The sequence below is a fragment of the Pleurodeles waltl genome, chromosome 2_2 (assembly GCF_031143425.1).
Source record: "Pleurodeles waltl isolate 20211129_DDA chromosome 2_2, aPleWal1.hap1.20221129, whole genome shotgun sequence".
NCBI classification, from domain to species: Eukaryota; Metazoa; Chordata; class Amphibia; order Caudata; family Salamandridae; genus Pleurodeles; species Pleurodeles waltl.
Window position 1 is genome coordinate 853,673,961 of NC_090439.1, and position 27,285 is coordinate 853,701,245.

General features: G+C 45.5%; 1 protein-coding gene across 2 annotated transcripts in view; it reads left to right on the plus strand.

Moving 5' to 3' along the window:
* LOC138282681 (neural-cadherin-like) overlaps positions 1-27,285 on the plus strand; it is a 380,719-nt gene that overhangs the window by 337,915 nt on the left and 15,519 nt on the right. For both annotated transcript variants that reach the window (XM_069220493.1, XM_069220494.1), the window contains exons 24-29: positions 14,883-15,010; positions 16,241-16,368; positions 16,473-16,596; positions 20,499-20,679; positions 21,329-21,495; positions 26,077-26,344. In XM_069220493.1, the coding sequence (XP_069076594.1) occupies positions 14,883-15,010; positions 16,241-16,368; positions 16,473-16,596; positions 20,499-20,679; positions 21,329-21,495; positions 26,077-26,344 (996 nt within the window). The remainder of the gene's footprint in view (positions 1-14,882; positions 15,011-16,240; positions 16,369-16,472; positions 16,597-20,498; positions 20,680-21,328; positions 21,496-26,076; positions 26,345-27,285) is intronic.

Here is a 27,285-nt window from a genome sequence, read left to right on the forward strand (position 1 = left end):
TTTTCTTACCCTCATTGCCCTGCAAACCTCTATCTTTGCCTAACATCACACATTTTCCTTGTATATCTGTGATGTAAACTTCTGGAATCCATAGGGATTCAGAAAATTCCAACCACCCAGTGTTCCCCCATTTGTCCCGATGAAAATGCTACCCCAGTTGTGTAGCTTGGCCTAGTGCTCGTGACAAGAATGGATCAAGCTATGGTCAATGGTTGTCCTCACAGGGGACTTCCATAGACCTTGGTTTGATCCATTTGTGTTGCAGGCAGTAAGCCCAGCCACGCAAGTGGTGTAGGGTTTTTATTGGGAGACTTGGGGGAATGCTGGGTGGTAGGAAACTTTTGGTTCGTAGCAGACTCCAGAAGTTTCCCTCTCAGAAATGTGAGGAAAATGTGTGTTTTTTGCCAAAGTTTGAGATTTGCAAGGGTTTCTGGTTAAAATTACCTTGTGAGAGCCACATAAGTCACCCACGTCTGGATTTACTGTAGGTGTCTAGTTAGCAGGTTTGCTCATTTTCCCTATCTGCCTGTTGAGCTAGAGTCCAAAATCCAGCTACCCTCATTGCAAAAAGGGTCAGTTTTCAGTGGAAAAATGTGGTGTCCATGTTGCGTTTTGGGCCATCTCCTGACATGGGCTCTATGCCTACCCAGACAAGTTAGGTACCATTTTTGTTTGGATACTTGATGGAATGCTAGGAAGTTCATGGCTCCCTGCAGATTCCAGATCTTTCCATTACAAGAAGCGTGAGGAAAATGTGTTTTTTACTTGAAGTTTGAGGTGTGATAACCACGCAAGTCACCCCATTCTGACTCACCCTAGGTGTCTAGTTTTCAGAAATGTACAGGTTTGCTCGGTTTCCCCAGGCTCTGTCTGAACTAGTGTCCAAAATCCATAACACCAACCTTGCAAAAAACTGTTGCTTAGACTGGAGTGGGAATAGCAAATGTATCCCCACCAAAGTCCAACACTTTCCCTGCTGTTGCTTAACCTGGAGTGGGAATAATATATCTAATTTTCCAGTAGTCAAACACTGTTCCTAATATTGCTTACACGGAGTTTATATTCTTTTTTATATTTAATATTGTTGTTATTCTTTTTTTGTTTATTTTTTTTAGCAAATGTGTTTTTGGGGAGTTACTATTTTACTATTTTATGTATTTGTAAAGTTAATTAATATATTTTGTTATTGAACTGTTTATATTTTTTATGATTTTCATTTGGGTATGTATTTTGTATAATATATATGTATATTAATATATATATATATATATATATATATACTTTTTATTGTTTAAATCGAAAATATTAAAAAAGTAAAAATGTAAAATCAATATTTTTCATTATGCCTATATAAACATACATATGTGTGTGTGTTTATATACATATATTTATGTATAGTATCAAGTAATTTGTGGGATGTATTTACTTTACATTATATTAATTGTACATATTACAGTATTTAAAATGTACTACTTTAAATTGTAGATACATTAGAAAAACAATACTTTCATACATATTTGGACAATATTACTATCCACAATATTTGTTTTCGATATTTTTGTAATTTCCATTATAAGTATATTTTGTACATTATGGGGGTTATTACAACTTGGGAGGAGGTGTTAATCCGTCCCAAAAGTGACGGATATACCACCAGCCGTATTACGAGTTCCATAGGATATAATGGACTCGTAATACGGCTGGTGGTATATCCGTCACTTTACCGTCACTTTTGGGACGGATTAACACCTCCTCCAAAGTTGTAATAACCCCCTATATGTTTACCACAATATTATGTCTTTGAACCGAAACAGCCTAAAATAACTACGTGCGAAAGGAAAAAATCATGACATTCCAAGACATGACTTCCATTCATATAACTAATGCCTACTCCCATCCCCAGAACAGCTCAAAGGAGGCAGATGGATGCTTCCCAGCCAACAGCTCAGACTATCGACACACTTACCTCTTCACCAGGAAAAAGAAAAACCCATCCGTTCAAGAACAATCTCACAGCTCACCCTTTATCAAACCCTCTGTGGCAAGCTCAGTTGAGACGTGCTTTGAGTAAACTCATCATCCTTTCATTGATAGGAACATTTTCCCAGTAGCTGCTTGTAAGGAAATGCCTCCTTGGCATGGTTGCCCCCTGACTTTTTGCCTTTGCTGATGCTATGTTTACAATTGAAAGTGTGCTGAGGCCTGCTAACCAGGCCCCAGCACCAGTGTTCTTTCCCTAACCTGTACTTTTGTATCCACAATTGGCAGACCCTGGCATCCAGATAAGTCCCTTGTAACTGGTACTTCTAGTACCAAGGGCCCTGATGCCAAGGAAGGTCTCTAAGGGCTGCAGCATGTCTTATGCCACCCTGGAGACCTCTCACTCAGCACAGACACACTGCTACCAGCTTGTGTGTGCTAGTGAGGACAAAACAAGTAAGTCGACATGGCACTCCCCTCAGGGTGCCATGCCAGCCTCTCACTGCCTATGCAGTATAGGTAAGACACCCCTCTAGCAGGCCTTACAGCCCTAAGGCAGGGTGCACTATACCATAGGTGAGGGTACCAGTGCATGAGCATGGTACCCCTACAGTGTCTAAACAAAACCTTAGACATTGTAAGTGCAGGGTAGCCATAAGAGTATATGGTCTGGGAGTCTGTCAAACACGAACTCCACAGCACCATAATGGCTACACTGAAAACTGGGAAGTTTGGTATCAAACTTCTCAGCACAATAAATGCACACTGATGCCAGTGTACATTTTATTGTAAAATACACCACAGAGGGCACCTTAGAGGTGCCCCCTGAAACTTAACCGACTATCTGTGTAGGCTGACTAGTTTTAGCAGCCTGCCACGAACCGAGACATGTTGCTGGCCCCATGGGGAGAGTGCCTTTGTCACTCTGAGGCCAGTAACAAAGCCTGCACTGGGTGGAGATGCTAACACCTCCCCCAGGCAGGAATTGTCACACCTGGCGGTGAGCCTCAAAGGCTCACCTCCTTTGTGCCAACCCAGCAGGACACTCCAGCTAGTGGAGTTGCCCGCCCCCTCCGGCCAGGCCCCACTTTTGGCGGCAAGGCCGGAGAAAATAATGAGAAAAACAAGGAGGAGTCACTGGCCAGTCAGGACAGCCCCTAAGGTGTCCTGAGCTGAGGTGACTCTGACTTTTAGAAATCCTCCATCTTGCCGATGGAGGATTCCCCCAATAGGGTTAGGATTGTGACCCCCTCCCCTTGGGAGGAGGCACAAAGAGGGTGTACCCACCCTCAGGGCTAGTAGCCATTGGCTACTAACCCCCCAGACCTAAACACGCCCTTAAATTTAGTATTTAAGGGCTACCCTGAACCCTAGAAAATTAGATTCCTGCAACTACAAGAAGAAGGACTGCCTAGCTGAAAACCCCTGCAGAGGAAGACCAGAAGACGACAACTGCCTTGGCTCCAGAAACTCACCGGCCTGTCTCCTGCCTTCCAAAGATCCTGCTCCAGCGACGCCTTCCAACGGGACCAGCGACCTCGACATCCTCTGAGGACTGCCCCTGCTTCGAAAAGACAAGAAACTCCCGAGGACAGCGGACCTGCTCCAAGAAAAGCTGCAACTTTGTTTCCAGCAGCTTTAAAGAACCCTGCAAGCTCCCCGCAAGAAGCGTGAGACTTGCAACACTGCACCCGGCGACCCCGACTCGGCTGGTGGCGATCCAACACCTCAGGAGGGACCCCAGGACTACTCTGATACTGTGAGTACCAAAACCTGTCCCCCCTGAGCCCCCACAGCGCCGCCTGCAGAGGGAATCCCGAGGCTTCCCCTGACCGCGACTCTTTGAACCTAAAGTCCCGACGCCTGGGAGAGACCCTGCACCCGCAGCCCCCAGGACCTGAAGGACCGGACTTTCACTGGAGAAGTGACCCCCAGGAGTCCCTCTCCCTTACCCAAGTGGAGGTTTCCCCGAGGAATCCCCCCCTTGCCTGCCTGCAGCGCTGAAGAGATCCCGAGATCTCTCATAGACTAACATTGCGAACCCGACGCCTGTTCCTACACTGCACCCGGCCGCCCCCGCGCTGCTGAGGGTGAAATTTCTGTGTTTACTTGTGTCCCCCCCAGTGCCCTACAAAACCCCCCTGGTCTGCCCTCCGAAGACGCGGGTACTTACCTGCAAGCAGACCGGAACCGGGGCACCCCCTTCTATCCATTCTAGCCTATGTGTTTTGGGCACCACTTTGAACTCTGCACCTGACCGGCCCTGAGCTGCTGGTGTGGTGACTTTGGGGTTGCTCTGAACCCCCAACGGTGGGCTACCTTGGACCAAGAACTAAGCCCTGTAAGTGTCTTACTTACCTGGTTAACCTAACAAATACTTACCTCCCCTAGGAACTGTGAAAATTGCACTAAGTGTCCACTTTTAAAACAGCTATTTGTGAATAACTTGAAAAGTATACATGCAATTTTGATGATTTGAAGTTCCTAAAGTACTTACCTGCAATACCTTTCGAATGAGATATTACATGTAGAATTTGAACCTGTGGTTCTTAAAATAAACTAAGAAAAGATATTTTTCTATAACAAAAACTATTGGCTGGATTTGTCTCTGAGTGTGTGTACCTCATTTATTGTCTATGTGTATGTACAACAAATGCTTAACACTACTCCTTGGATAAGCCTACTGCTCGACCACACTACCACAAAATAGAGCATTAGTATTATCTATTTTTACCACTATTTTACCTCTAAGGGGAACCCTTGGACTCTGTGCATGCTATTCCTTACTTTGAAATAGCACATACAGAGCCAACTTCCTACATTGGTGGATCAGCGGTGGGGTACAAGACTTTGCATTTGCTGGACTACTCAGCCAATACCTGATCACACGACAAATTCCAAAATTGTCATTAGAAATTCATTTTTGCAATTTGAAATTTTTCTAAATTCTTAAAAGTCCTGCTAGGGCCTTGTGTGTTAAGTCCCTGTTTAGCATTTCTTTTAGAGTTTAAAAGTTTGTAAAAGTTTGAATTAGATTCTAGAACCAGTTGTAGATTCTTAAAAAGTATTCCAACTTTTAGAAGCAAAATGTCTAGCACAGATGTGACTGTGGTGGAACTCGACACCACACCTTACCTCCATCTTAAGATGAGGGAGCTAAGGTCACTCTGTAAAATAAAGAAAATAACAATGGGCCCCAAACCTACCAAAATACAGCTCCAGGAGCTTTTGGCAGAGTTTGAAAAGGCCAACCCCTCTGAGGGTGGCAACTCAGAGGAAGAGGATAGTGACTTGGAGGACAATTCCCCCCTACCAGTCCTATCTAAGGAGAACAGGGTCCCTCAAACCCTGACTCCAAAAATAATAGTCAGAGATGCTGGTTCCCTCACAGGAGAGACCAACACCTCTGAAATCACTGAGGATAGCCCCAGTGAAGAGGACATCCAGTTAGCCAGGATGGCCAAAAGGTTGGCTTTGGAAAGACAGATCCTAGCCATAGAGAGGGAAAGACAAGAGATGGGCCTAGGACCCATCAATGGTGGCAGCAACATAAATAGGGTCAGAGATTCTCCTGACATGTTGAAAATCCCTAAAGGGATTGTAACTAAATATGAAGATGGTGATGACATCACCAAATGGTTCACAGCTTTTGAGAGGGCTTGTGTAACCAGAAAAGTGAACAGATCTCACTGGGGTGCTCTCCTTTGGGAAATGTTCACAGGAAAGTGTAGGGATAGACTCCTCACACTCTCTGGACCAGATGCAGAATCTTATGACCTCATGAAGGGTACCCTGATTGAGGGCTTTGGATTCTCCACTGAGGAGTACAGGATTAGGTTCAGGGGGGCTCAAAAATCCTCGAGCCAGACCTGGGTTGACTTTGTTGACTACTCAGTGAAAACACTAGATGGTTGGATTCAAGGCAGTGGTGTAAGTAATTATGATGGGCTGTACAATTTATTTGTGAAAGAACACCTGTTAAGTAATTGTTTCAATGATAAACTGCATCAGCATCTGGTAGACCTAGGACCAATTTCTCCCCAAGAATTGGGAAAGAAGGCGGACCATTGGGTCAAGACAAGGGTGTCCAAGACTTCAACAGGGGGTGACCAAAAGAAAGGGTCACAAAGACTCCCCAGGGGAAGGGTGATGAGACAACCAAAACTAAAAATAGTAAAGAGTCTTCTACAGGCCCCCAAAAACCTGCACAGGAGGGTGGGCCCAGAGCCTCTTCACAAAACAATGGGTACAAGGGTAAAAACTTTGATCCCAAAAAGGCCTGGTGTCATAGCTGTAAACAGCATGGACACCAAACTGGAGACAAGGCCTGTCCCAAGAAAGGTTCCACTCCAAACTCCCATCCAGGTAACACTGGTATGGCTAGTCTCCAAGTGGGATCAACAGTGTGCCCAGAGCAAATCAGGGTCCACACTGAAGCTATTCTAGTTTCTGAGGGTGGGGTGGATTTAGCCACACTAGCTGTCTGGCCGCCTAACATGCAAAAATACAGACAGCAACTCTTAATTAATGGGACTAGAATAGAGGGCCTGAGGGATACAGGTGCCAGTGTCACCATGGTGACAGAGAAACTGGTTTCCCCTGGCCAATACCTGACTGGAAAAACTTACACAGTCACCAACGCTGACAATCAGAGAAAAGTACATCCCATGGCAATGGTTACTTTAGAATGGGGAGGGGTCAATGGCCTGAAACAGGTGGTGGTCTCCTCAAATATCCCAGTGGACTGTCTGCTTGGAAATGACCTGGAGTCCTCAGCATGGGCTGAGGTAGAACTAAAAACCCATGCAGCAATGCTGGGTATCCCTGAACTGGTGTGTGTGAAAACAAGAGCACAGTGCAAGGCACAGGGTGAACAAGTAGAGCTGGAGTCTGGAAGAATGGCCCAGCCTACCAAGAGAACAGGAAAGTCAGTTGGGAAACCAACTGCAACACAGCAAAAGAAAGGGAACCTCTCTTCTCAGGAAGAAGTTCTGCCCTCTGAGGGAACTGAGCCTTTGGAGCTTGAACCTTATCAGGTTGAGCTCTTAGGCCCAGGGGGACCCTCAAGGGAGGAGCTGTGTAAGGGACAAGAAACCTGTCCCTCTCTTGAAGGCCTTAGGCAGCAAGCTGCTGAAGAGTCCAAAGGCAAGAAAAATGGAACGCATAGGGTCTATTGGGAAGATGGACTCCTGTACACTGAGGCCAGAGACCCCAAACCTGGTGCCACTAGGAGAGTGGTAGTGCCTCAGCTGTTCAGGAAGTTCATCCTAACATTGGCCCATGACATTCCCCTCGCTGGACATTTGGGACAAACCAAGACGTGGGAGAGGTTAGTCAACCACTTCTACTGGCCCAATATGTCCAACATGGTTAAGGAGTTTTGCCTCTCCTGCCCCACCTGTCAAGCCAGTGGTAAGACAGGTGGGCATCCAAAGGCCCCCCTCATTCCACTTCCAGTGGTGGGGGTTCCCTTTGAAAGAGTGGGTGTGGACATAGTTGGTCCACTGGAACCTCCCACAGCCTCAGGAAATATGTATATCCTGGTAGTAGTGGATCATGCTACCAGGTATCCTGAAGCTATTCCCCTTAGGTCGACTACTGCCCCTGCAGTAGCCAAGGCCCTCATTGGTATCTTTACCAGAGTGGGTTTCCCTAAGGAGGTGGTGTCTGACAGAGGTACCAACTTCATGTCAGCATACCTAAAGCACATGTGGAATGAGTGTGGAGTGACTTATAAATTCACTACACCATACCATCCACAAACTAATGGCTTGGTTGAGAGATTCAACAAGACATTAAAGGGCATGATCATGGGGCTCCCAGAAAAACTCAAAAGGAGATGGGATGTCCTCTTGCCATGCCTGCTTTTCGCTTACAGAGAGGTGCCACAGAAGGGAGTAGGATTCTCACCCTTTGAACTTCTGTTTGGTCATCCTGTAAGGGGACCACTTGCCCTTGTTAAAGAAGGCTGGGAGAGACCTCTCCATGAGCCTAAACAGGACATAGTGGACTATGTACTTGGCCTTCGCTCTAGAATGGCAGAGTACATGGAAAAGGCAACCAAAAACCTTGAGGCCAGCCAACAGCTCCAGAAGTTTTGGTATGACCAAAAGGCTGCACTGGTTGAGTTCCAACCAGGGCAGAAAGTCTGGGTTCTGGAGCCTGTGGCTCCCAGGGCACTCCAGGACAAATGGAGTGGCCCTTACCCAGTACTAGAAAGGAAGAGTCAGGTCACCTACCTGGTGGACCTGGGCACAAGCAGGAGCCCCAAGAGGGTGATCCATGTGAACCGCCTTAAGCTCTTCCATGACAGGGCTGATGTGAATCTGTTGATGGTAACAGATGAGGATCAGGAGGCAGAGAGTGAACCTCTCCCTGATCTTCTGTCATCAGACCCAAAAGATGGCACAGTAGATGGAGTGATCTACTCAGACACCCTCTCTGGCCAACAGCAAGCTGATTGTAGGAGAGTCCTACAACAGTTTCCTGAACTCTTCTCCTTAACCCCTGGTCAGACACACCTGTGTACCCATGATGTGGACACAGGAGACAGCATGCCTGTCAAGAACAAAATCTTTAGACAATCTGACCATGTTAAGGAAAGCATCAAGGTGGAAGTCCACAAGATGCTGGAATTGGGAGTAATTGAGCGCTCTGACAGCCCCTGGGCTAGCCCAGTGGTCTTAGTCCCCAAACCTCACACCAAAGATGGAAAGAAAGAGATGAGGTTTTGTGTGGACTACAGAGGGCTCAATTCTGTCACCAAGACAGATGCTCATCCAATTCCAAGAGCTGATGAGCTCATAGATAAATTAGGTGCTGCCAAGTTCTTAAGTACCTTTGACTTGACAGCAGGGTACTGGCAAATAAAAATGGCACCTGGAGCAAAAGAGAAAACAGCATTCTCCACACCTGATGGGCATTATCAGTTTACTGTTATGCCCTTTGGTTTAAAGAATGCCCCTGCCACCTTCCAAAGGTTGGTGAATCAAGTCCTTGCTGGCTTGGAGTCCTTTAGCACAGCTTATCTTGATGATATTGCTGTCTTTAGCTCCACCTGGCAGGATCACCTGGTCCACCTGAAGAAGGTTTTGAAGGCTCTGCAATCTGCAGGCCTCTCTATCAAGGCATCCAAATGCCAGATAGGGCAGGGAACTGTGGTTTACTTGGGCCACCTTGTAGGTGGAGGCCAAGTTCAGCCACTCCAACCCAAGATCCAGACTATTCTGGACTGGGTAGCTCCAAAAACCCAGACTCAAGTCAGGGCATTCCTTGGCTTGACTGGGTATTACAGGAGGTTTGTGAAGGGATATGGATCCATTGTGACAGCCCTCACTGAACTCACCTCCAAGAAAATGCCCAAGAAAGTGAACTGGACTGTGGAATGCCAACAGGCCTTTGACACCCTGAAACAAGCAATGTGCTCAGCACCAGTTCTCAAAGCTCCAGATTATTCTAAGCAGTTCATTGTGCAGACTGATGCCTCTGAACATGGGATAGGGGCAGTTTTGTCCCAAACAAATGATGATGGCCTTGACCAGCCTGTTGCTTTCATTAGCAGGAGGTTACTCCCCAGGGAGCAGCGTTGGAGTGCCATTGAGAGGGAGGCCTTTGCTGTGGTTTGGTCCCTGAAGAAGCTGAGACCATACCTCTTTGGGACTCACTTCCTAGTTCAAACTGACCACAGACCTCTCAAATGGCTGATGCAAATGAAAGGTGAAAATCCTAAACTGTTGAGGTGGTCCATCTCCCTACAGGGAATGGACTTTATAGTGGAACACAGACCTGGGACTGCCCATGCCAATGCAGATGGCCTTTCCAGGTTCTTCCACTTAGAAAATGAAGACTCTCTTGGGAAAGGTTAGTCTCATCCTCTTTCGTTTGGGGGGGGGGTTGTGTAAGGAAATGCCTCCTTGGCATGGTTGCCCCCTGACTTTTTGCCTTTGCTGATGCTATGTTTACAATTGAAAGTGTGCTGAGGCCTGCTAACCAGGCCCCAGCACCAGTGTTCTTTCCCTAACCTGTACTTTTGTATCCACAATTGGCAGACCCTGGCATCCAGATAAGTCCCTTGTAACTGGTACTTCTAGTACCAAGGGCCCTGATGCCAAGGAAGGTCTCTAAGGGCTGCAGCATGTCTTATGCCACCCTGGAGACCTCTCACTCAGCACAGACACACTGCTACCAGCTTGTGTGTGCTAGTGAGGACAAAACGAGTAAGTCGACATGGCACTCCCCTCAGGGTGCCATGCCAGCCTCTCACTGCCTATGCAGTATAGGTAAGACACCCCTCTAGCAGGCCTTACAGCCCTAAGGCAGGGTGCACTATACCATAGGTGAGGGTACCAGTGCATGAGCATGGTACCCCTACAGTGTCTAAACAAAACCTTAGACATTGTAAGTGCAGGGTAGCCATAAGAGTATATGGTCTGGGAGTCTGTCAAACACGAACTCCACAGCACCATAATGGCTACACTGAAAACTGGGAAGTTTGGTATCAAACTTCTCAGCACAATAAATGCACACTGATGCCAGTGTACATTTTATTGTAAAATACACCACAGAGGGCACCTTAGAGGTGCCCCCTGAAACTTAACCGACTATCTGTGTAGGCTGACTAGTTTTAGCAGCCTGCCACGAACCGAGACATGTTGCTGGCCCCATGGGGAGAGTGCCTTTGTCACTCTGAGGCCAGTAACAAAGCCTGCACTGGGTGGAGATGCTAACACCTCCCCCAGGCAGGAATTGTCACACCTGGCGGTGAGCCTCAAAGGCTCACCTCCTTTGTGCCAACCCAGCAGGACACTCCAGCTAGTGGAGTTGCCCGCCCCCTCCGGCCAGGCCCCACTTTTGGCGGCAAGGCCGGAGAAAATAATGAGAAAAACAAGGAGGAGTCACTGGCCAGTCAGGACAGCCCCTAAGGTGTCCTGAGCTGAGGTGACTCTGACTTTTAGAAATCCTCCATCTTGCCGATGGAGGATTCCCCCAATAGGGTTAGGATTGTGACCCCCTCCCCTTGGGAGGAGGCACAAAGAGGGTGTACCCACCCTCAGGGCTAGTAGCCATTGGCTACTAACCCCCCAGACCTAAACACGCCCTTAAATTTAGTATTTAAGGGCTACCCTGAACCCTAGAAAATTAGATTCCTGCAACTACAAGAAGAAGGACTGCCTAGCTGAAAACCCCTGCAGAGGAAGACCAGAAGACGACAACTGCCTTGGCTCCAGAAACTCACCGGCCTGTCTCCTGCCTTCCAAAGATCCTGCTCCAGCGACGCCTTCCAACGGGACCAGCGACCTCGACATCCTCTGAGGACTGCCCCTGCTTCGAAAAGACAACAAACTCCCGAGGACAGCGGACCTGCTCCAAGAAAAGCTGCAACTTTGTTTCCAGCAGCTTTAAAGAACCCTGCAAGCTCCCCGCAAGAAGCGTGAGACTTGCAACACTGCACCCGGCGACCCCGACTCGGCTGGTGGCGATCCAACACCTCAGGAGGGACCCCAGGACTACTCTGATACTGTGAGTACCAAAACCTGTCCCCCCTGAGCCCCCACAGCGCCGCCTGCAGAGGGAATCCCGAGGCTTCCCCTGACCGCGACTCTTTGAACCTAAAGTCCCGACGCCTGGGAGAGACCCTGCACCCGCAGCCCCCAGGACCTGAAGGACCGGACTTTCACTGGAGAAGTGACCCCCAGGAGTCCCTCTCCCTTACCCAAGTGGAGGTTTCCCCGAGGAATCCCCCCCTTGCCTGCCTGCAGCGCTGAAGAGATCCCGAGATCTCTCATAGACTAACATTGCGAACCCGACGCCTGTTCCTACACTGCACCCGGCCGCCCCCGCGCTGCTGAGGGTGAAATTTCTGTGTGGACTTGTGTCCCCCCCAGTGCCCTACAAAACCCCCCTGGTCTGCCCTCCGAAGACGCGGGTACTTACCTGCAAGCAGACCGGAACCGGGGCACCCCCTTCTATCCATTCTAGCCTATGTGTTTTGGGCACCACTTTGAACTCTGCACCTGACCGGCCCTGAGCTGCTGGTGTGGTGACTTTGGGGTTGCTCTGAACCCCCAACGGTGGGCTACCTTGGACCAAGAACTAAGCCCTGTAAGTGTCTTACTTACCTGGTTAACCTAACAAATACTTACCTCCCCTAGGAACTGTGAAAATTGCACTAAGTGTCCACTTTTAAAACAGCTATTTGTGAATAACTTGAAAAGTATACATGCAATTTTGATGATTTGAAGTTCCTAAAGTACTTACCTGCAATACCTTTCGAATGAGATATTACATGTAGAATTTGAACCTGTGGTTCTTAAAATAAACTAAGAAAATATATTTTTCTATAACAAAACCTATTGGCTGGATTTGTCTCTGAGTGTGTGTACCTCATTTATTGTCTATGTGTATGTACAACAAATGCTTAACACTACTCCTTGGATAAGCCTACTGCTCGACCACACTACCACAAAATAGAGCATTAGTATTATCTATTTTTACCACTATTTTACCTCTAAGGGGAACCCTTGGACTCTGTGCATGCTATTCCTTACTTTGAAATAGCACATACAGAGCCAACTTCCTACACTGCTCCTTCTCAAAATACCAGAACAGTTTACATAATTAACCAAAGTTTAAAGGCTAGCATAGAGATATATGGATTTTTTTAAGTTAAAAAGTTCACCATACAGCGGTACTATCTAATGATTTAACCTTGAATGTTGCACTTTAATTAAATAGCTTCTCCTATACATGTGCTTGATTGTTAATTTTGTGATTTAGGCCAAGACAAATGTGTTCCCTTGTTGAGAATCTTTGCTTAAGTATTCTTTCCACTCTGAACGTGCAGTTTAATATTGCCAGGCTTTGGAGCCACGGAAGATGGCATTTTATCTAACTAGTTTTTTGTGAGAACCATAACAGTAGCTGAGACACAGTTCAACCCAGACATCTTGCTGAATGGGTGATTTCTTTGGTTTTCTAAACCACGCCTAAGGGAGCCCTGTGCTAGGCTTTTTGCGTCTCTAAACTCAAACTGGCTGAAGGTGGTTTGGTACGCCTACAGATATCTGAAATGAGCACTTCCAAAAAGAGGCATTAGTGAAGCACAAAGATAACATCTGAAATGTTCGACACTGTCCACTGGCCTACCTTGGGTGGACCTCCCATGGAGTAGTCAGCTTGCGGCCCCTCCACATCAGCAGTCCTCACATCGACATACCTTAACAACAACAAAACCTTCACACCGTTACTGGCCGTACCCTTATTGCTGTGACCCTCCACCTTGCTCTAATGTGCGCCTCCCCCACGTCAGAACTTTAGTTAGAACAGTAAATTAGGCCATCCAACCTAATGCAGGGGAATGTAACAGCCATGTCTTTGCAAAGGTTTTGTCGCGCTCATGGTTTGTGTCTCTAATGGCTGTCGATGGGATAGTACTAAAAGTACACAATGAAACCCACCGATGCTCATCTCGGCCTTAGAAGATAAATACTGGAAATGTATTCCCCCACGAGCTCATATTTCATTCTTCGATAGATTTATCGGGCACATGAATCTTAAGTGTAAGGTTGAAACTGATCCATAACTAGCGCAAATTAATTAACGAAAAGATAAAGAGGCGTTTCGGCTTGTGGCATACTTATTGTGTATCTATTATTGTGTATCTATATCAAATATAATGGTACACAACATACTTTAAAGAGCATTTTAGAAAATCACCTTGGAATCATTTGAACGTGTCACATAAAGTTATTAATGTAAAAATTACTTAATTGCATGTTGTCTATATATATATCACATTAAAAGATATATGGATATTTAATTGCCTTTGACAAACTTGACAATTCACTTTATGTTGATAGTTTTCCTTTCACACCCATGGCCACTTTCTCTGCAAACCTGCACATACTTACTTTTTGATATCCTCACCTTTTTGCAGAACAAGCATGATTTAAATCTGGTGCCATAATCTTTATTCTTAACTCTCGTATTGGTGTTTGCAAAACTGCGATCTTGTATCTTTTTACAGCTGGAGACAGACAATTGCAAAATGACCAACTATTGATGCCGGTCTGTTTAGATTAAGGGCCATATTTATAGCCTGATTTGTGTTGCTCTTGCACCACAGAACTTTGTGCAACAGCAACACAAACCTTAAGTGAGATTCATGAAGCCACGCAAGTTCACCTTGTGTGGCCCTGCATAGCTTCATAAATCTTGAGTAATGTAACGAGGATTTTCCATGGGTGTTGGTGGGTGTTCACATGCAACATCCGTGGATTTTGACACATTCCTAGATTTACAAGAACTTGTAAACCTGGGAATGTCCTAAAAAGATACACCTCCCAGGAGAGACATAACGAGGAGAAATGCGTTAATGTTTCCTCTTTTTTCCTCTATCTGCATTCTGCTGCACACATAGAAAGAGCAAAGAGCTTAACAGGATTGTTTTTGTGGGAAAGGTGTTTCCTGCATAAAAACAATCCTGCATGCGATGCAGGCACCCTTGCACCATGGCGCCAGTGCAGGGGTAAGCACAGGCATGTGCCATATTGTATAAATATGGCGCATTCCTGCCCTTTCCCTGTGACGCAGGGCAGCACAGAAAGGCGGCTTGCTGCGCCACAAAGCCCATAAATATGGGCCTAGGTGTTTTATTTGACATATTTCTAAAGGGATTATGCACAAAACTGAAACAAAATGCAAGCTTCAATATTACGATGGAGATGGACATATCCTATGTCCAACAACTGTTCCATATTCCAAACATTAGTGATCGAAGTTATTACAGCTAGCCCTATAAACAATCTGTAGAAGATGCAAGTAGGCTGAGCTTCTATACTATAAGTTAAAATGTTTCAGAAGAAAGAGTAATGCCAGATACATTATGTTTTGCTTTCTTGCAGAACTAAAGAGGGGCACGCCATCGTTAACGATAAGCCATGGCTCTGGATCGCTAGTCCTTCTGTTACCGTCAAACGTCAACGTGGCCGACCGTCACTGGCATCACATACAAATTACAAGCGATGGAAAGGTATGGGAACGCGGCACACTAACGGCTTACACGGAATCTTTCTCTGTTATTACTGTTTCTGTTCAGAGCAGACATTACTTAGCAGCTCGGGCTGTTTTTTTTTAGTTAGGGCAGGACCAAGCCTGATGTGCATATTATTGCTCACCATCTTGAGTGGTACAATGGGCAATAAAATGACTGTCCTGCATCCCTGAGTCAAGCCAATGCCGGTGGCTGACACATTTGCAAGCATACAACTCATCACCTTTGTTGGTTCAGTACATTGCCCTTTACCTGTTCTCCAAGACCCTGTTTTATCATATATTTCACCAATAAATCTGCCACCATCACAGTCTCTTACATAGAGTCTGTATCCAACCGTGGCGCTACCGTCTCAGCTGATTCATTTCAGGAACACAGGAATGTAGCATAATGCTGCTTAATAACAACCTGAACGGCGAACATAGTACTAATTATGTTCTTTGTACCCAGCTTATACAATTGTCACTAAAATTCGTAGTCCCCTGCCACACAGAAATAAGAAGAATATTTGAACACCAATTTCTGGTCAAGATTCAGATGGGACACATGAAAACTATTTTAATAGTAGAACAAATTAGAGACTGGCTTGGTTTGTACAGTGTGAGCAATCTAAAGTCTGCAACAATGTAAAGTGGCTAAAAGGTGATGTGCAATACGTTACAGAACTATTAAATAACTAAATTAGAATGGGATATTGACGCTTGTTTAAAGAATACTGTCCGCCCACCCATTTTATATTCTTTGGACCAAATTTAAAGTTGATACTGTAAAATGGAAAATGCTCTGATTTGTGGTGGAGGAGGTAAATCCTCCAAGGAAGTGTTCTATGTTAGTGGATATTCCTCTAATGCAATTACCTTCAAGTATCTGCGAGATAATCCAAAGGTAACTCCACCAGAGTATTCTCTACAGGTGGAGAATTCTGCAAGGCTGGATTTACCACTTTCTCCAGTGAGCCGGCATTTACTCCACTGGTGCTAGCTCCACAAATGGGAAGATTTTTTTGGTATCACTGAATACTAAATCAAGCCTTTTATGATCTAGGAAACAATCGCATGTCTATTTGCTTTCATGAAAGAGCTGGACAAAAGGTCGGAAGCAAAACCAGCTAGGTTTGAGGACATTGTCAGTTATTGTAATTGGGTTGTTTGGAGTGGAGAGATTTGTTTTTGCCAAGTGTGACGTATTAATGCAAACGTTGTTGTTCAGAAGGTGCAGATGATTCTCGATCACTGTTCAGCTGTTTTGGTGAATGAAGGCAGAGTCCCCGCAGTGGAGATGTCACAGGAGGCACAAGTGCAATGTGAGGTTTCAGGCGAGACGCCAGGAAATGAGAGGTAAGTTAAGAGAATACACCAGAAAATAGGAGCTTCAGAAAAGATTTGAAAAATTAATTATTAGGTTGCATTTTTCAGTTGGGTTTCATTTAATTTCTTTTTAGATTCCTAAATGTTTACCAGCCTTTGCAACTTGGAGGCATCAAGGATGTTATATCTCATCCTGATCAAGGACTAAGCTACAAAGGATTCATAGGATGCATTAGGAATCTAATTGTTGACAGCAAGGTAAGATTCTCTGATCCTCAGTGGGGACACTGATCAATTTAATCATAATTGGTGAGGAGAACCCGGGGGTCATTGCTAAGATTGACATCAGTATGTTAGCGCCTACGTTGTTTTTCAGCGCGGTCTGTAAACTCAAGGCAGAAGCCACAGACTCCACCGCCCTTGTGCTGCCCACGGCTACATTCCAGTGATCCGTGGCTTCATAGCAAAGAGAAGGATGAACGAGGGCGCCACAGAACTCACGCCATAGGATCTCCAACGTGCATTTTAAATCTAGAAACTGCTTTAGAAAATGAAATATGCTGCCCCAGTGAGGCTGCAGAGATATGAGATTTCTGCATTTAAAAATATTTATTCGGTGCACTTCCCCTAATGTTTACTGTTAGTCTAGCTCAAAGGTAATCAAAATATGCGACTGCTTACATCATGACCAGCCCTTTGTTAAAGTGAACTGATGCTCTTATAGGCCATTAGGTCCTTGTCTTTTCTGATATATTTTTTTGGTGGTGGAGGTCATTTATATAGCAAACTGATGTTTTCATATTGTACATGATCAACATGTTTGTTAAATTCTGGTCTTTATTGCTGTATCTTTTGGGCTTCGGTTATTCTATATGTCAAAAAAGCCTCTTCTATGTATGGTAAAAGGTCAGGCTGAGAGGGAGGGAGAGTGGGACTTTGGAAAAGGAAATGTAGAGTGAGAAGAGAAGGCTCTTGAGTTCTTTCCTGAAGGTCAGAAGTGAAGGGGCTGGGATTGTTTTACAGTTCGGACAAAGGAAGTGGATTCTTGTTTCTTTGTCTTGTATTATAGCTCAGCTTACATTAACTAGACAGTACATTTAACATCCTCTGTCATATAACTTTATCATCAACACTCATCAATAAAAATATTGTAGAAATAGTGCTTTCAATTTCCAGTGCATAATATTTTCTAGTTGTTCAGTTTCCTGTATCACTTTGTTATTGGAATATAAAATAAGGAGTGAGAAGGGAATAAGATAAACCTTTCTTGATAGTCTTTCTATTTAAATTCTACTTAGGTTTTCATTCAAGCCTAATCCAACCCTTGCAGTGAAGAATGTCTAGGAGTTTCAATAGTCACAAGTAAGATCAGTAGTTTGTTTGAGCAGATAGTTAAACAGCTATGAAAAGTCAGCAAATAAGAAACATACAGTTAGTGGGAGTCAGCTACCGGTAGGTTTGGGTGGGGATGCAGCCTGTTCCCCTTTCATTAAAGGTCAGAATATATTTGGCAAGTTAAGGAGTGTTGACTGAAGGGGTTTGAAGGCTGGATGGTGCTCCCTGAAGTTCAGCAGGCTGTTGCCTGGTGGGGAGTTCTGATGGGTGCCATGAAGTTTCTGGGTTTTTTTTAAGGCCAAGGGTTTTCGAAAGGCTGGCAAGGGAAGTGAAAGCTGGGGTTGACTGAAGGTAGGTGGAGTGGCTTTTTAGGGCTTGCTAGGGCCACCCACTGGTCCCTGGAGGAGTGTTTAAGGACCAGCTGAGGGCAGAGGAAGCCCAAGGGCCTCCAAGAAGATGCTCCTGGATTATGACGGCATGCTGGAGGGCATTGTGGGGGTGTCTGAAGGCACACTACTGGCCCTGAGAGCAGTCTTTTTTTAACACCAGCTGGTGGTGTCTGAAGGCAGGACGGGAATGGTTGTGTCTGACATAGGGCCTTAGTATATCTTAGTGGTCTGGGGTTGTGTGTATCTTCTGGGATGTGCAGGGGGTGCCACAGGGCATGTCAAGGGGTTCTGAGTGTCGACTGGGGATGCTCAAGAAGCAGTTGGGGTGGTGTCTGATAGAAATCTATGAGCAACTGAGGGTAAGATGACACTCTTGAAGCCTTATCTGCTGGTGACTGAGGGCCATATAGGGTTCTCTGAACCTCACTGAGGCCAAAATGATGGTGTAACATCTGGGAGTCTGAAGATTACATAAAGGTATCTAATTGCCAGCTAGTTGTATCTGAAGGTGAGCAGGTGTTTTCTAATAAGAAGTCAGGTTTCTCAGAAGTCTGGCTGAGGGTCTCCAGGTGTTTGAATACAGGTGAGAGATGTCTATGGGCCAGGGTCTCTGTTGTGGGCCTGCTGTGTAAGGACAAGTAGTGTGCAAATGGGTTGGATTTGAAGCCGGCTGAGAGCCTCTGGGGCCTTGCCAATGTTTTCAGTGAGTAAGCTGGAAGGTTCTGGGGCCAACCCAAGAGGCTCTGAGGGTAGGCCATGGGCACTTAAGTAACAACTGTGGATGATCGATGGAAAGCTGAGGGTCTCTGGTAATGTATTCAGGCTAACTATTGTGTTTAAGATCAAGCTGGGAATATCTAAATGCAGGCAGACCATCTTTGAATAATCTCAAAGAACCATGTTAGGGCACCTGAACACAGGTTGAAGATCTCTGGTATAGTCTAAGGACCATGTAGGGGTTTTTGAAGGTGGATAGAGGGTGAGCTGAGGTATGTTTGGATGAAGTGGGTTGTCAGAATATCATTGGAGGATCTCTGGGGGCCTGCAGATGGTGTCATGGTGGACTTAAGGTATCTGAAGAGAATAAGGCCCAGGTTTATGGACTTGGTGGCGCAGGGGATGCAATGCCTTGCTTCACAGGGAAAGGGCAATATTGTGCCATATTTATCCAATATGGCACATTCCTGTCCTTTCCCCCGCGCTTGCACCCTTTTAGCTGCCTAACGCCAAAGCAGGTACCTTGCACCATGGTGCAAGGGTGCCTCTGTTGCATGCAGGATCGTTTTTCTGCAGGAACAGACATCTTCCTCCACAAAAACAATTATCCTGGATAGGCGTATCTTTTTGCCGCATTGCCAGGCTTACTAGGTTTGGTAAATCCTGAAATGTGCAAAACAAATTGGAATTGCATGGGAACACCGACACAACACCCATGAAATAACTCCCTGGCGCAGAGTAAGGAAACACAGTGATTTGTACTGCCTTGCTCCATATTTTTGAGGCCATTCAAAGCCACACAAAATGGCTTTGCGTGGCTTCAAAAATATGACTTAGTAGCTTGTGCCATGCATGTACCACACTGCTTGCAGTAAGCATGGGGCAAACTGCTCATAAATCAGCCCCTCAATGTCTCTAGGGACTGGCTTGGTTTTTTTGAGGGTCTACTGGGGTGTCTGCACCTAGACTTAGAGTTTCTGAGGGTGGTGTCTAATGACTAGCTGGGGTGTTTAACGGTGGGTTAAAGACTGGATGAGGTATCTATTGGTCCTACTTTGGGAGTCTGTTTTTAAAAAAAACAAAAAGCTTTTTTAAATCTGCCATCTGCTCAGGACACTTTCAGTGCATTCAACACAGCCACCACCATGGCAGCTATTCTGAAGAAATAGAGATATCTGCATGGCTGGTGGAGATGTCTAAATAAGGCATATGGATTTCCGCAACGGCAGCAGAGTAAATCCTTCCATTGCCCTTGCAGGCTGACGGACCAGAGTCCAAATTCTGAAAAAGCCCCACAGGCCGTATATTGGTGGACTCCTGTGCAAAGCTACAATGCACAAATTAATTGCCATGGTTTTGCTACTGTGGACAGTAAGGGAGTATCTCTGGTAGGACTAACATGAAAAAACAAGGACAATGCATATGAGACAGCCTTAACCATTGCAGTGGGTATGTTCGAATAATGAGAATTCACATTTTAAGTGGAGACTTTGTAGAATTTCAAGAGGGAATAAAATGTTTAAAAGACGGCCCGTGAGAGGCTTCAAGAATAAGGTCTGATAGCTCAACAGATTTAAGTGGATTCATTCGATTTCGAAAAGGGGAAAGGGTAGAGAATGTATTTTTTTAAATACCATTTTTCATTCTTGGACGATAGAGCTCTTCACCTAGAACAGAGGTATGTGAGGTTTGCTTACTGGCTGTTCTCTTTCCTGCCAGATGTATGATTTGGAGAGACCTGCTGAATCTTTGTATAGTGAACCAGGCTGTGCCCTGACAGACGGAGTGTGCCAGGTGGCAGGGATGCCCTCCTGTGGAGTCCATGGAGTGTGCCTCAGTGACTGGGGCTCTTTCAGCTGTGACTGCAATCCTGGGTATTCGGGCGGCAGCTGCAGCAAAGGTATGTGGAACTCACTGGACTCGTCTTCTTACAACCAAACTCTAGCCGAAGAAGATTGGAATATTACCTTCCCTTCACTGACTGGATGCTTAACTTCTCAGTAAACATGAATCACCTTCTAAATCACATAAAAGGTACAGTCCCTGAAACTACCTCAACGCAGGACAACTCCAGGAGTTGTTCATTAAAAAAGGAGAGATATCATAATCAATTTACTCTGCAGACCCGTGATTTCACAAGATAGATTCCCAAAGCTCCTCTCTTGAGATGAAGTGTTGCACTCACTTCAGAACCATCATGCCCAAAAGGTAAAAGTAAACTAAGTCGAAGGAAAACACCTTGCCAATAGATAAAGTCTCTTTTAGTTTGATAATTCCATAACCTTATACGGTTTTAAATTAAAGGTACCTATGCCTATACGCCTGTTCCAGTGCCTGGATACCCTACCGGGAGATAAGCTGTGCTACACAAACCTACATACTATAAATTAAGATAACATTATCTGTCATGCATGTGTTCTCTTCTAAAGGCCACCACTGTGACAACTATGTAAATGTGATGTAAAGCCGACTGTGATCTTGGGGGACTTTGCTATTTGAGCTATATCCCCACAGCATTTCTCACTTTCTTCTCATGTCTGCCCTTTCAGTTCTTCCGGAGTGGTCTTTTGCAAAAGAAAGTTGGATTGATTATCAATTGAAAGACCCTCTCAGCACCCACAGTACCCGGGTTCAGCTGATGGTGCGGACACGCACAACTTTTGGCACCATTCTCATGATGTCAACCACAGACGCAAGGGCCTACATCAGGATGGAGGTAGGTATATGCTGTCCTTTATGATGGCAACACTGATTCTCATGCAGATTGTTTCACACAGCAAATAATAGAATATGTACTTTTTGTGTATTTTTGAAAGTTCTGTAGTACCCACCCTTTTATGCAACTTCTCAGTTCAGTTCATTTGCCCAACTAGAATCGTTATTTGGTGTAATACTATCCGCAAAGTGCTTAGCTCTGTTGGTTTGTATTACCATATGGATCCTATCATCCTGCTGTGCCCCCAGTTTCACAGTAGATCAGTCCGATGCCCTGACCCCCAACTCTAGCAGTTCTTTATGCAGCTCCTGTAACTCACTCGTATGCTCTAGTGACTAAATCTCAGGTACAGAAACATCAGATTTTTGCTATTCCTCTACGATATCGCCTTCATGGCAGAGGCCAATTTTCAGATTTATTTTTCACTGTCTGACTTTTCCTGCAGTGTGGCACAAGGTTTCTTGTTACAATTGCACTTTGGCAACCATTTTGATCAACTCTTTCAAGTGGATAGGACAACCCTTTATTTTAGGTTACACAAGGGTGGACAAGGAATCTTCTATCTCTTACATGTTTTACCTGCCTCCATTGGCATCTCCAGGAATCTAATACAGACTACCCTCCTAAAGTGTGGTAGAGTTTCATCTTTGATCTCCAGCCTGATGCTTGACTCAGCAGCCAATCACCAGAATTCTTCATGGCATCTGTAGCAGTGAGAGACCCTAACTCAAGCCTGGTCCCAGTTACTTACTTCTCTCCAAGATGGTCAGTTTGATATCCAAGGCTCCTGTTTTGGATTCCAATAACCCTATAAAGAGTTCACAAGCCTGCCTCTTCTGTTCTCTATTTTGTCATTATTTTTATGAGGGGCTTGCAAATAGGCCAACAGGGCTTTGACAACTTTGACAAGTCCACCTTGGCCCCCTACTTTGAATTTGCCATGGTAGTCTGAATGGACTTCATCTCTAGGCTGAAAGCAGTTTTTCTTAGTTAAGTTATGTTTAAGTCTCTAATAGACATGCCAAGATAACCCTCTGCAGATGTTCCACGCAGCAGAGTTCCAGATCCCGTCATGTAAGTGAGTCCCAAATGGGGTCTCCCCAGCTGTGCCAGTAAGTACATACTGAACACAACAGTGCTCAGAAGGCAGTGAATCTGTCTCTGTATTCCCATCAAGAAACAAGTCAGACCCAATCTCAGCTTGGAAAGGCCTCTCGGTCCCTTGACACTCAAGGTTCACCTCTGATATTCCTCCACCACTCGGCTAGTTTCTCTCCATCAAAAGGGATAGGAGTGGCTCACCTAAAGTTATTATTGGTCCCCATTGCCTTCTGAACAGATGTCATCTGTGCCTCATGTCGATACACCTGCCTCAGACTGCCATGAGGCCTGAGCACAGCACACCTCGGGGTATGGCGGGAGCCAGCTTGATAGCTGCAGCAGAGAAAAGGGAGGTCCCACTTGTAGTGGTAATCTTCTGGACAAACCAGAATTTTGGCCCTCATAATGAACACGGCGATCTTTACCGCCGTGTTCAGGCTTGGCGGTCATTTAACTGACCGCCAGCCTCCCTGGGACCCCGCCGGCCGCATAAAGAACATTCTGCTGGGTCGGTTCCGCCCACCAGCCTAGCAGAATGCCTGGCCGGGACATTGCCGGCAGCTCCTTGTGGAGCCGCCGTCAATGGCTATGTGCGGCAGGTGCAGCTGCACCCGTCGCGCAGATCACTGCCCGTAAATTGGGCAGTGACCTGCGCGATGGGGCACTGCACAGGGGCCCCTGCACTGCCCATGCTAATTGCATGGGCAGTGCAGGGGCCCCCAGGGGCCCCAGAGCAGCCCTCCTTCCAGCCTTTCCTTGGCTGGGGAACCTGCCAGGGAAAGGCTGGTGGCTGTAGGGATCATTATCCGAGGGGAAGCAGCGCTGCCCTGTCAGATGATGACTCCTTCCACCGTCAGGCTGCCTGTTGGAGGCCGCCTGGCGGTGGAGGTCAGCCCTCCATGTGTACATTATATGGCGGTTCAGCCCGCCATGCCGGTGGCAGTCTTTTTACCCACTGCCGGCATGGCGGGCTGAACCGCCAGGGATCATAATGACCCCCTTAGTCTACAGTAAATGGGATCCATGTCCCCGCCAGTAAGCCACAAATCTGCCTGACATCAATCCTGGAGATGGTGTTCAACCCCCTATAAACACAAGAAGCTCCACTGAACTCTAAGAACTGTGGCTCTCCCCAAGCCGGCTGAGTCACGCCACCTCTAACTTTATTAACAGACCTAAGATTCTTTTTAAGTGAAATCAGTTACAGAATTCAGAGACAAGTGGACACACACATAGGGCTAATGACAGTGTAATGAAACAAGAGAATGTGTAGTAGTGGAATAAGTCTTGCACCTCCATGCACAAACGATATATACCAATTTAGTGGAAAATGTTAACAACAAAACAAATGTTTTTTTATGGTGTTGGTCAGGTATGAAAGCCCCACTACCCTGGGCTAGTACATTATTGGTCCCATTAGGAACCAATATAGTCATAAGCAAAAAATACCCTCCGCACACAAGTATTTTACAGTTTTTCTGTTTCAGTATACAATCCCTTTACAGTAAGGATGCATAGGAAAATAGGTAAAACCAAAATCCTTTTATTGGTCTTTTATGTTAATCTTCAACAGCCGACATGTGTTTCATCATCAATGTGACTTTTTCAAGGCATACAAGTTGTATTCTGGAAGCAGCAGTAAAGGCTGGAATGTTACAAGTTATCTTGCAAATTCAATGGATAGTGCACCTACAAAGGCAGCCCTAAGAGTCAAAGAGTGGGTGGTCAGACCATCTTGTCCTGATGAAGTCAAGAATACTTGTATGTCACACCTCGGCCATCTTACTGCTTCTTAAGATAAAGCAGAGCACCCTTAGGAGTAGATGTGTAGTAATTAGGATATAAACATTTAGCCAGATACTACAGGAGATGCCCCAGTGATGAGCCATCTCTACTCCAGAAGAGGGTACATCCTTTGAACTGGGCCATCCAAAAGTTCTACAAGCTGTGCCAGTACCACCTGGGAAGGCAGGAAGGAAGGTGAAGGGCATCACCTGATTATCCTCTTTCTTATGTCATCAAGCCTTACAGAAGTAGCTATGCAAACTGTATCAACATTACTGGTCTGCATCTGAAACAAGTATGGCAACAACATTAATAACTGGACTTCAAGTTCAGATCAAAGCAACTCTTACCTACAGCAAGCTGGACAGGTCGTGTGTTACCCTGTGGCACAGGTGGCCTCTGAAACTGAAGAATGTGCATGTAAAGCTACTGGGAGACCCAATAAAAGCCACTGAGTAAGTACATAAAAGGATTAGCTTTAGTATCCTCCTACACCAGTTAAGTGTTGTCATGTCCAGATGGCTTGTTACGTTATGTTATTTGTATTTGTAAAGAGCACTGTCACCCGCAAAGATATCCTGGTGCTCAGCAGGTGTGTACACCAAGCCCTGCCTGTGGTAGGTTGGTTAATAGAAAAGCCAGGTCTTCAGCTTGTTGTAGAAATCAAGAAGAGAGGAGGAGGATCTGATGTGGAGTGAGAGGTTGTTCCACACTTTAGGACTGATGTAAGAGAATGCCTGTCCTCCTGGTCTGGTTTTGTGTATGCGTGGGATGTGTGCGAACAGGAGTCCTGGGGTGTTTGGGTGGTTGGTGGAAGGAAATGCAACTGTTGAGGAAGGTGGTGCCTGAGTTGTATAGTGTCTTAAATGTGTGTGTGTGTGTGTGTGTGTGTGTGTGTGTGTGTGAGGAGCTGGAATTGAGGGTGTTTCTGTATTGACTTGAGGGTCACATAAGAAAGTAGGTATGGAAGTGGAAGGGAGTGGCCAAACAAACCACCACTGCCTGTCCCACCCCAGGAGACTACAGCCTAGCTTTCCTCTTCCTTGGTCCTCTAGCTGAAACCAAGTATCAATAAAGAGTATCTTGCACCAGTATAGCGCACCTCTGTATCTCACCATCCATATCTCACCATCCATCACACCTAGAACGCTTATTTTAACATGTCTTCAGGCATGTTAGTGCAATGAGATTCTACGTCACTGCACGAAAGTGGCCTCCAATGTATCGAAATCTAGAAGTACAGACAGTGATATAACTGTGCAGTGAGATGTCAGCAAAAGGTTCTGCAGCCATCTTATAATGTGGCTTTGTTGAACTGGAATCTTAGTCCCTCCTGAGAAGCTAAAACCTCATTCTCATTCTCAGGAGGAGGAATAGGTGGTAAAAAACTCATTCTCTGAGGCCCTCAGTGGGGGCACTCCCACAGAGTTAATCAGTGGGGCATATGTTACAGGAATCGAGAAATAGGCATTGTTCAGGTTAAAGTGCCTGCTGCTGCTAATGTGCTAACCAAGAACAAACTTGGAGGAGTATAATTTCAATCGAAATTGTTTAATCTCATTTATTAATAATATTATGTGAACACTGCATGTTGGGAGTAGTGTCATGCTTCAGAATTGAGTTAGATCACACAAGTGCATGTTCGAATGTCCGCTAGAAAGGCTATTATCAATCCCAGTTTTTCTCTTCTTGCAGGTGGTTGATGGTAATTTCGGGGTTCGTTATAGCTTTGGTGACAAAGAGCATTCTCTGGTTCTACCCAGTCTGTACATAGACCACGGGCAGTGGGTTTTGCTGAGCATGGAGAGATACAGCAGCACCTTCACTTTGCGCATTAATAACGGAGCAGGTGATCGCGAGGTGACTGCAGACATGGATGCACGGCGGAGCAACTCTATTATAGCAGCAACAAGAGTCATACTGGGAAATAGCGTTCCTGTCCACCCTGGCAGTGATTTCCAAGGTTGGTTCCCTAAATATGCATCCTTATATGGAGTGGTAGCGTATTTGATGGATAGAGAACTTTAGGACACTTGTTAACAGTGTAACACAGGTATAGCTATTGCATCTCAAGGTTTTTTTTATCTCTGTTGCAAAATGTTGTAAATATTTCATCCTATGGGGTTTCCAAGAGATATACGTACTTACCAGTGGCCTAACAAAGGTCTCCGAGCTCCGGGGGGGGCCCTCTGCACAGTACACAATGCACGGGCAGCAGGCCCCTAACTGGGACAAGGGGGAGTGGGCTACCTAGAGATACTTTGCAGGGGTTCCCCTTAAGTTTCCTTAAGCCATGGTACATACCGCTGTTCTCATCAATGCTCAATAGTGGGGTAATGTACTGGAAAGAAATGTTGTGATTGCCAGTACTTCTGCAGAGGTATGCACCACTGGCTGTTAGCCTCATCGAGTCCTTCCTAAAAGCCTTCCCTGACTACCTGCCTCATCCTTGTTCATCAGCATGTTATTTCAGAATAATCGCAATACCTGACACACATTCATGTTACGATATTAAACATAAAGAGATAAGTTGATTAATGTTTAGTAATAAATATGCAAATAAGAATAATAGAACATCATGACAAGGTGAAACCTACATGGTTGCAAACATAAGCGTAGTTTCTAGCAGACTAGTTGAACATTAGTAAGAGATTAGTATTAAGAATGTAGTTCAAGTACAAAAGGTCTGAATCACAAAAGGTTTTGTACACCTGAGTAGAGGTTTTGTGCTGTCAGGGTATTAAGAATCTCCGGGGCCCCTCATCCTAATTTAGATGAGGAGGTGACAACATCATGTTTTGTGAAACGCCACAGATGCCATGGTGCAAAAGGTTTTAACACCCAGAAGCTACATCCAATTTAACATACATGGGTGTGACTCACAAATTTGTATGCCCAAGTACA